General features: G+C 30.5%; 1 protein-coding gene across 2 annotated transcripts; it reads right to left on the minus strand.

The window, feature by feature from the left end:
• Positions 1-3,218: 3,218 nt before the first annotated feature.
• On the minus strand, positions 3,219-6,126 carry LOC115998198 (cystinosin homolog). 2 transcript variants are annotated; one of them, XM_031237692.1, is made up of 9 exons: positions 5,885-6,126; positions 5,674-5,806; positions 5,453-5,542; positions 5,100-5,224; positions 4,359-4,401; positions 4,147-4,264; positions 3,960-4,009; positions 3,768-3,863; positions 3,219-3,435 (listed from the first exon to the last, which is right to left on the minus strand). In XM_031237692.1, the coding sequence occupies exons 1-9, from the start codon at positions 6,001-6,003 to the stop codon at positions 3,415-3,417; spliced, it is 795 nt and encodes a 264-aa protein (XP_031093552.1). In that variant the 5' UTR covers positions 6,004-6,126; the 3' UTR covers positions 3,219-3,414. The 2 variants fall into 2 exon arrangements, with proteins under 2 accessions (XP_031093552.1, XP_031093551.1); XM_031237691.1 differs by lacking the exon at positions 3,219-3,435 and having other exon boundaries at positions 3,513-3,863; positions 5,885-6,124.
• Positions 6,127-11,625: the final 5,499 nt, after the last annotated feature.

The raw sequence follows: 11,625 nt of genomic DNA on the forward strand, positions 1-11,625 counted from the left end.
CAAACTTGAAAAAAGTATGAAAATTGCAAATTTTATTGTTCAAGTTTGCAAGTAAAATTGGTGATAATTACGAAAATGTCTATATATATATATATATATATATATATATATATATATATATATATATATATATATTACTTTAATACCCTTAACATATTTTCATGTATTTCAATAAATTTTAAAACTAAAATAAATAAATAAGATAATGGTATCATATATAATTACATGATTTAAAAAATAATTTACTAATAAAAGCTTAAATTTGAAAAACAAAATTAAAATATAAGATAACATGACGTAATAAAAAATTAAATACAATATATAATTACAAAAATAATTAAATATGGTACTTCATCCGTCTCATTTTACATGTCTTATTTTCCTTTTTAATTTGTCCTAAAATGTTGTCCTCTTTTAAATATTGAACATCAATATCATTCTACTTTTTTTCGATTTATCCTTATAAGTTTTGCATGTTTTGTTGCTTTTATTTTCAAAAGTGAGAAAAGTGAGTGACAAAATTGAAAAACACATACTTCGTAGCATTTACTTTAGTTTCTTAACAATTATGACATTTACACATAAACTTTATGTTAAATAGGTGTTAAATCTATGTGTAATATTATCAAATTGATTGATATTATTATGATTACTTCTTTTTGAGAATTATATGACAACATAATTAATTTTCAAACATTAATAAACATTAAGTTAATAATTATAAAAACAAAATGGACATGACAAATCACATAAATGAACAAATTAAATAAAAACCCATGATTAATGTTCGTAATTTATACTTGAATAATTATATTAATTCAACAGTGGCGGCTTCCAGTTATGTCCCAAATATAATGTTTGATTGATTAATGAAGAGTGAAAATTATTAATCGGCCATGTATGAACAATTATGAAAATAATGGAAAGCAAGGTTTTTGAAAAAAAAAATCTTCCATTTTAATCTGTTGGTTAAATTAAAAACATATAGCTATAATATTAAATATTCATTTTGTACGCATAATTACAAGAATAAGGTGTATTGTCTTTCTATCTAAGAGTATTTATATTCGTTAATTGTTTCAATTATGCTTGTTGGTGAAAAATTCTAAACATTTTTATTTTATGACCATTATATATATATATATATATATATATATATATATATATATATATATATATATATATATATATATATATATATATATATCAATTTGATAATAATACCCCTAGATTTAACACATATTTAATAAAAATTTTAACGGAAGACTATTTGTGGTCACAAATGAAAGTCAGAGGAACATTTGTGGTTGAATTGAAGTCGATGACTAAAAGGAGTACTAGCTCAATAGTCAGAGAACCATTTGTGGTAGTTACTCTTTAAGTTATATTTTCTTTTTAAATTAGCTTTACATGGTACATATTTATTTTCAAATATTTAACTTAAGAATTATTACAAGAAAATTATGAAATGAATAATCAATAAAGTAATCACATTAATAAAGATAAGTTTACATATTACAACTACTAACTATACTATGTAGTGTTTTCAAAAAAAACTATACTATGTAGTAAGAGTAACTTTTCAATTTGAAACAATTACAAATTTACAACTTTAAAATATTTTAAGGTTGTAATTACTAAAGTATGGTTGTTAAATAGTAAATACGTAATAATTTAATAGGCATAAAACCAATTTTATAATTTCTAATGTGATAATCCATGTGCCATTAGTCTTTTAAAATTATATATGCATATTATATATTTTTAAAAATGTATGGGCCAACTTGCCAGATTGGGCCGACCTTGTCCATGTACCTAAAAACCATGATTGGAAAAATCGTTAGGCGCTCATAGGGCATCTCGGGAGCACCTAGGCGTCGATTAGCCGGGATTTTTGCAACACTGTTAAATACATGCTAGCCATAATCCGTCCATTGTAGCAAATAGATTGGGTTATGCCTGCCTAAAAGGGTCGTGCTTGGATTGGACTTCGGGCCAGCCCGTCCATTTGACACCTCTAACTAACAGTAAGAATAAGACTATGACAATCACATGGCATATACAACACTATCGGATTTTGTTAGTAGACATATTAACACACTGTACTACTAAACTCATTTGTTATTGGTGACTCACATTTGGAGTATAATAAAAAATTATAGAAAAATATTTAGCCTCTTTAATAATGTTTATGATAGAACTTTTTACACTTTGGGTCAAAATAGAAATGAACTCATTTTGAATTTTGTGACCAAGATAATGATGATGAATTTCATGATTTTGAATGTGTCTAATATGATTTTGCATTATTACACCAAATTATGCAATTATCTCAATCAACACCAAAAAATTGTCATTATTATTATAATAAAGTTTTTCATTAGACCTCGAAAAATCAAATTATATTTTGCAAGACATTTTATAATTGAAACTGTGCTTAGCAAAACTTGTCTCCAATGCTCTTTTTCTTTTGAAATTTCATGTTGTAAATCTTTATTAATAGTTTGATTATTATAATTTAATTTTATTTTTAGTTCATTCCAATTTGTCATATGCTCAATGTTATTCTCATGTTCTTTGAGTCCGTCATTAAGATGATTCCAATTCCTAAATCCATCATTTGCTAAAGCACTTGTATTATTATTAGATTAACTTACAACAAAAACAATATACTTCATCCACATGTTTTGAGTGGGCTGTAAACCAACCATTTTCGATCACTAATTTCTCCTTCACTCAACTTTGTAGCATAATAAGCATTTAAAAATGCCTAAAGGTATTATCCAAAGGAAACATAATATTTAATTATCTTATAAGTCCCTTTTCAATCAAAATATCTCTTGATTTATTATTCAAGATTAGACCAACTTGTAGGGTCATAAATATCAAAATAAAGGACAATTTGTTTATCAACCAGTATATATTCGACATTATGCTCATTTTGATAAATTATCATGTCCACTCAAAGGACTACAAAGCACCATTTATTGTATTATCATGTTCACTCAAATTATCCATATCCCCATTAATATAATCTTCGTTACTCAAATTTTTATTAGATTGACTAAGATTATCTATACTTAGTCTCAATCGAGTCAGGGTTCTTTCTAAGTCAAATATGCCTATAATACTATTATAGGGAACCTGGAGAAGGAGTAGGATCAGGACTATTATGCAAATAAATTAATTAATTAAAAAAAAAAAACCAAGCGAAAAAAGAATATCCAATTTGACCAATAAATATTAAGCATGATAATGCAAGACTTGATATTTCATTTCCGATACAGAATTGAGGCAGTTCCTTGATCACTCTACCGAATCACATATGGCTACATCAAAAGTGCAGCATGACAAGGGATATTCTTCCCAGCTACATCCTCTCTTCAACAGTTCAACTAAAGGGCATTCAATGATTCAAATTGAGCGCTGCATACCCTGACATTAGCACCTTAATTACTGGATTTGGGAACTTCACCCATATCCTAGAAATCTAGGAAACAAAACACAGTACCTATGTAATCTCCAATTTATAACTAACACTTCTGTTTTCATTTCATTTTTATCAACACATAAAAAAAAACAGCTTTGCAGTCTTTCCACTGCGAGGAACACATGTATACAAATAACGCAAAATATTGTTTTGTTTTTCTCCCTATCGTCAAGTGCTTACCAAAGTGGAATAAACGATTACACATGTACCCGTTCAACCATTACACATCATCTGCATGTGGGTGATCAGAAGAGTTAATTAATAGCTTCTTTCTTACCGCTTCAGCATCAGCATCATCGGAAGTAACTGCCTTTCTGGAAGGATAGAGCACATAATGTTGCACGATGAACAGAATGTCAAAGAATACAGATACCTGTAAAATGTGCATTCAGAAAATTGTGGAATTAACTAACTTGATATATAAAGGATTAGTTCAGTAAAAAACTTAGCTAAAAGTGAGCATTCGTACCAGAGACAATAAAGTCTTTCCTATATTTCCATAGAAATTCACCCAAGAATCTGAAAAGAAAAGAAAGAAAGAGGTGAGTAACTACACTAATACAGTAATACTACTCCATATAAGATTTATATGGCATTCCCCAGTCTCCACCTAAAGCATATATTAATAACATTAAAATTGGGAACATAAGACATACGTTGATCTATAGACTGCACAGCCATCTGCCCATAATTTGTAAGACCTCCGAGTAAATCAAGTAAAATGTTGCCAATACTCCATCCAACAGTGCTCTTTCGTCGAAAATTCATGACTGCCTAGAGATTTATAAAAGGTAAACACACAAGTAGTTTATTAGTGCAAATACTACATACAAAGCAGTTGGTTCAATTCAGTGTTGCTATAACCTACCTGGGGAATGTACTTGATGACTGTCATGACAACCTGCAAGATGCTGTAGATACAGTTCCAAATTAAACACAAACTCATCAGCACTCATAATATGCATCCTTCTTGTCTATTAATAATTTAATGATAACAGAAACAGTAAAGATCCTAATAGAAGGATTTCCCTTCAAATGTATCCAAAGAAAAGGTACTGTCCCCAGAAACAAGAAAGCCCCTCACCTAAGAAATTCTAGAATAGTAATGGACAAAGCACTCATGTTCTGATGTTATGCATCTTGCTCTACAATATCCAGAAAGTCACTATAGAGTCACCTTAAGTTTGAACCCCGAACCTAAGGGCCCCTCAATGCCCTGCCCTGTGTTGGATGAGAGGATGTAAATCGTGGGATGTGCCTCAGCGACGCAAGGTCTGAGTGCTTGCTTTTTGCCCCAAGGCTGAGATCCTCTTCCATTGAGGATTCAAACCCGAGTATTTGCTAGGTCACTACACCCACACTCAACACTTCGACCACTAAGTAATGCCCCGGGGCCCACTATAGAGTTACCTTGTTTTGCTTACTGATGATACTCATGTGTAAGCATGCAAACATATATAGATAATTACAAAGATTGAAAGTATTGTATGTCATGAGAAAAGTCACCCGCCCACCCATTCACTAAATCATTACACCAATCAGTGACTTCTTTTACGGAGGCAAATGAATGTCAAACAGTACTTTTGGTATGAAGCAGAGGTTTCCTTACTTGAAGCAAGACACCAGCCAAAGCCAACTATGTTTGGGTATAGCAATGAACACACAAACAGCAATGGCCAACCACGCAACCGACACAATTGCAGTGCAACTTTTTGAGACCTTCTGGGTTCCCCTCTGTAAATTGACAACCCACAAAAATATTTACACAATTGTACTTCCCAACTCTACAACAGCTTAATTTAAACACTCAAATAATCTGAAATCTAACTTCTGAAGGTATCAAATATATGATCTAGGTTAGAATATCTCAACCAAAGTTATACTAAAATATCAAAGAGTATAAGAAAATATCAAACAAATACTTTTTCTCAAAAAAAAAATAAAAATCAAACAAATACTTACATCATAGATCGCGATTTGAAACAAGGTTATTGCCGTCAAAAGAACAGCATGTACAGAGAAAGCAACATCGTTAGCAGCTACAGGTATCATCTGCATATAAGAAATCCCCAAATTATCAATCCAATATCTTACTATAGAAGGAGAAATGACTCATACGCTGACAAAAAGAATCAATTATGCAGAAATTCCAAAAAAAAAAAGAAAAGAAAAAAAAAAGTAACCTCATCAAAGCCATATTTCTGACGGTACTGCCTCTGAACAGCAGAGCCGAAGAAGAGTGAAGCGTTGTAGATGAGATAGGAGGTGTGCTTGGTCAAATTCAACACCACGAAATCGAAATTCAATCCTATCACACTGCGCCACAACCTTTTCCAATTAAGAAGAAGAAGAAAGTGAATAAAGTGAAAGAGAGAGGGCGAGAAATCGGGAAACCTTTTCCGGCGAAAGTTGAGGATGACCTGAGGATAGAAACTGATAGACCACGACACAAACGCAACCCATCCCAATACGTTGTATAGCACCTCCAGCGGAGTTGAGTTCCAAGACGCCATTACTGGAACCCAAATTGACGAGAAGGAATAATTTCAAATCAATTTCGGAATCTCACCTTCTTGGTTGCCTGCGAGGTGAGCGTTTATATATAGTATGGGCGCTAATGCGATATCCTTAAGACCGCACTACGGAATATCGGATTATCGGAGTTCAACTAACCCGCATTTTTTGGTTGGATAAACCATGTTTGGCAATTAATTGTATTACGGAGTAATATATTGCGATTGTATTAATTATTTTAACAAATTAGTAGTATTAAAGAATACTCCGTATTTAGTAATTGGTTATTTACGAGTGACATGTAAAATTATTTTAAATGAAAAGAATTTATTATATTTTATTTATTAAATTATACTTAAATTATTTTGAAAAAATAACTAGTCAAATAAGCTCCTAAACTTTTTCCGAAAAGTCAATTAGCTCTTTAAGCTTTCAAAAGTTGCAATTAAACTTATAAACATGTTATTTTGAAACATTGAACCCGAAAATCGATTGGTGACATGTAATTGCAGGTCTCTAGGATTCTTACAACCCTCTGGGCAACCCAGGTGACCCACCGGCATGTAATTGCAGGTCCCTAGAACATCGCTATGGTCATAGTATTATTGTGTCATGATCACTTTTAGTTTTCTGTCAGCAAAATTATTGAAATATCGTTAAATATAATGATATTTCGTTTTTTTTTTTAAATACAAAGTGGGTTGACCCGTTTTTTTTTATTTATAAGTTTTTTTTTAAATCATAATTAAAGACCTAAATTCGCTGGTATTATACGAAAGTTAAACGATTTTGTTGATGGAGGACAGAAAATGACCATGCCACAATAATATTAGAACCGAAAGAGTTGCTTTGAAAAAAAAAAAAAGACTAAAAGTGAATTCTCATCACATATAAATTTAGGACAAAAAATAAAATTAAGTATTTTTTTTCTTTATTAATCAAATTCAAACTATATATTCTCGGTCAATTGGTTTGACAAAAAAAAATAATAATAATAATTGGTTCAATAGCTTTATTCATTTGTTAAAAGGGGAACTCATACTCATAATATTCATGCAATATCAGCAACCTACCAAGAAGATAAAAACGGTTTGATAGCATTGCTGATCTTCACATGAATCTGGTCGAATTAACGTACGGTTTGATAGCATTGCTAATCTGCACATGAATCTGGTCGAGTTAACGTCCACGTTCGATTCGCTTCTCTCACCAACACAAATTATTCTGTAGATTCGGATCCATATAGGAAGGCGTACATTGATTTTGGATGTTTACAATTTATATATTAAATGCTCACAATTTTTCTATAAAAAATTCACAATTTGTATATTTCAAACACACAAAGTTAACATATATATAATTGATTACCTTGTTTAGTATTCACAAGTCCTTTCAAATACTACAGTCAATATAATTTGATCACCATGTATTCTATTCACAAATTCTCTTCTACAGTTGCTATGTGTTTTGACTTAGAAAAACAATTTATATTTTAAAAGTTCACAAACAGTTTAAGACGCAAGGTGGACTCTGATCCATGGTATAACAACTCTCTCACCAAGGTTTGGGCTGTGATTAAAGAGTTATCACATTATGACTTAGTTATTTTAGTATGGACCATGATTCACCTTGCAAGATAGACCATTGACGTAAGATTTATTTTTAGTATATTAAATGTTTATTTTATGAAGGTTCACTGTTCATATACTAAGATTTAATTTTAAAAGGAAAAAGTTCAAATAGACCATTGAAACTCAAAAGTGTAATTATGCCCTCAAACTTTTTTTTTTTTTTAAAGAATGCAATTAAACACTTGAACTTGCCAAATGAGTCAAATAAGTCTAATTTACTGGTAACCAACAAGTTACCGATAAATTATTGACGTTGACTGTCGCTATTAGTGTTCACCACCACTAAAAATAAAAAATAATAATAATAAAACCGCCAGATACTGTATTTCTGACCGTCTTCTCCATTGGAGAGGATGACCAGATCTGGCCATCTTCTCCATTGGAGAGGACGATCAAGGTCGCCTTCTCCATTGGAGAAGGTGGCTGCTGGTCGTCTTCTCCAATGATCGTCTTCTTTGGTCTCTAGCGGAGAAGTTTTTTTTTTTAATCGTTGCTTGATTTTATTACTACCTCCGTCCCAAAATGGATGTCTGGTTCGTTTAACGAGGCTTGACTAAAGTAATTTTTAATCCAATTTTTCATATTATTAAGTTTAGCATTAATATATAAAATTTATATATTTAGAAACTACATTAAAAGTACTATTAAACACAAAAAATTAAATTTAAAAATAATAGAAAATTACTAAAGAAAATAAGCAAAGAAGGAAGAATTGGTTTGACCAATGAATAGTAAATAGGACAGGTAAAATGGGACAGAGGGAGTATTATTTTTGGCCAGAATATTGCCATAATTTTAAATGACCGGTTATTCCAAGTGAATAACCGGCTACTGGGTTTAGACGCTCAAAATAACAAGTTCAAGTGTTTAATTGCACTTGATTTCAAAAAAAAAAAATTGCACTTTTTAAAAGTTTGAGAGCCTAATTGCACTTTTGAGTACAGTTCAAGGGCCTATTTGACCGTATTCTCATTTTTAAATATACTACGAAAACATTAACTTTCAATATATTAAAAATAAAAATTCAATATACTAAAAATGAACATTTATCTGTTGTTCGCATTGCAATATCGACCAAGGTCCATAGTATAATTTGTCATTAAGGCTTTAGGAGTATGAACCAATTGTTATACTATAGACTATGGTTCATCTTGCATTGTGGACCTTGGTCTAAAACGATAATCAGATTATGTATCTGCGGTTAACATATTATACAGAGTATATTTTCAGTTAATAAATTATTTACCTATTACAATTAACATATTATGTACATGTAGGTAACATATTACGTATAGTATCTAAAGTTAATAAATTATGTATTTATTACAATTAAATATTATGTACCTACAATTAAAAACATTTTATATACTTATTACAATTATCTTATGTACTTTTTGTTTATTTACATATATGTACATAATAATATGCTAACTGAAGGTACATAATATATATGTTAACTACAGATACATAATATGAATATAGTTTTGGACCATGTCCATAATGTAATTATGGTGGATCATTGTCCATGACATAATTTGCCAATAGAAAACAATTACGTGTGTTTGGCTCGCGAAAAATAATTGAGAAGATATTGAATTTAAATTTCATTAAAAAAATACTCAGAATATTAATTCCATTATTTGGTTGCTAAAAAAATAAGTTGTTAAAAATAATTAGTGTAAAGACCCAAATGGCCCTACACAATAAAAATATGTGATGGTCATAAAGAAATTCTTCATATTGTATCTTTTTTTTTTTCTTTCCAAAAAGTGTGAAAGTAAAATATTGGAGAATAATAAGGAATTTATTTTTCTTAAATGTGAGGAATTCATTTTATTAGAATAAATTCTTCATCAACCAACAAAATTAGCGAATCTAAACCCTCCTATTTTTTAAAATCATATTAAAGTGAATGAGAAAAAAAATTCCTCTGAATTATATAGTCATTCTTTAAATTATTTGTGCATTCATATTCACTCACTCAATTATCACTAAAGGGCAAAGGCAATATTTTACTCTTGTACCGTTAACTCTTTTCTAAACCCGTTAAAATGATTGTAAAATTAAATTTTCAAATATGAATATTGACAATTTGTTGGTATTAATGGTCAAATGCCATAATTGTGAGTCTCCCAAATAAGAGGTCACAGTTTCACTTGTTCAAATCTATGTATAGACTCAATGGAGCATTGACTATTTATTTTTCAATAGGTTGGGAAAGTATGTATGAACAGTAATAATATTAATTATTTTTGTTCTTTAATTGGAGCAAACTTGGAGTGTAATTAAGCCAGCTAGCCAGCTGCATATTTGATTGGAATATATCTTCAATTAATAATTAGCATTTTAATTAAGCTATTTAAGTCTAAGAAATCAATCATCAATCAATTAATTAATTAGGGCTAGCTATATCATTTGCCTAATTATTAATTAATACGTAGTATAATATTTGATTAAGCAAGGTGGCTTAAGAGTTAATTAATTTGGCCAAGTGATCATGTATTGTGCAAATTCATTTCAAAAGGAATTGCATATGATTACTTTAAGTTACAAGCCCCTAGACTAATAAATCACATGCCGTATGAATGTTGTGGAATATTACGCAATTAATTTTTTTTTTTAATACTATTGACCCTGTTACAATTAATTAAGATATGTTTTGCTAAGATTTTTCTATTTCTGCATGTTAGATGATTAGCATGAACTATTAGTGCATTTGATTCATGGAATATTAGGTTATTTGACAAGATTATCTAGTTACACGAGACAAATAGTATTTCATTACTACGGTTTGAATTTTATTATCAAGCTAGAGTTTCTGCACTAATTTTTAGATAATGTGAGTTTAAACTTTAAAGCATATTTGTCAATTAATTGGGAGGTTGTTTGCTCTTGACACTCCCACCATTCATTGTAAATACTTTAGCATTGTCAGGGTTAACCTTGAGATAGATTTAAGAAAGCTTTTACTATATGAGCTTTAATTTGGATTTGTTTTGCAAATGATGATGCTTATCTAGGAGAGGGTTTTGGATGCGGATCGAATACAAGAAAATCTCAATTTATTGTACTTAGTGCTCTAAGCATGGTATGTGGTAGCAGCGTGCAAATCCAATGGAAATAAGGTTTCTAGCATGCTCGCGGCAGGGAGAGAAGGATATTCAAGTCATTGAGAGCAACAGTGCGACGCTGAGGGTAATTTGGCACATGTGGCTAGTAATTGTTAGCTTATTAATTCATGTTTGATGCATGTATTTGTGATAGATAAATCATCTTTTTATATTTGATGCAGTTTGACTAGTTTTTCAGTTTTCAACTTCAATTTCAACTAGCTTTTCAGTTAGGCGTGCCAAACAGAGTTATAGGCCTAAATAGGCCTAGACTGGACCCAAACTAGGCCAAGTCGTAAGTCCCTTGATAGTGACCTAGCCTATTTACACCTGACAAATTATTGTGTGGACCACGGTCCAAAATAGCGTCACTTATGTTAGAATAATGAACTTTCTAGGTAAGATAATGTATTTTATGTGTTAGAATAATGTATTTTTATGTGTTAGAATAAAATTTATACGGTAAGATAATGTACTTTATGAGTTAAAATAATGTACTTTGCGTGTTATAATAATGTATTTTATGAGTTAAAATAATGTACTTTATATGTTTTTGGATCGTGGTTCACATAGCTGTGTGGACTACAATCCACGTAATAATGATTTATTTCCACTCCTAATACTCATATATGAAAATTGCAATACTTATAATTGGAATTGTGATACCTATACCCTCAGTTATTTACAACCCGAACTGTCTCACAAACAAGGATCCGTGAGACCGTGTCGGTCTCAAGTTTTTGCCTATGGTTAATAATGTAATTCAACCTTGAAAATCATTTTGTTAATTATATTGTTGAGTGCATGCAAAATGCGCATCCTGCTAGGCTCCATTAAAATTGCGTAAGTGCTACCTCTTATATTCCTCTACCTCGATCAA

This window comes from Ipomoea triloba, chromosome 12 (assembly GCF_003576645.1).
Source record: "Ipomoea triloba cultivar NCNSP0323 chromosome 12, ASM357664v1".
NCBI lineage: Eukaryota > Viridiplantae > Streptophyta > Magnoliopsida > Solanales > Convolvulaceae > Ipomoea > Ipomoea triloba.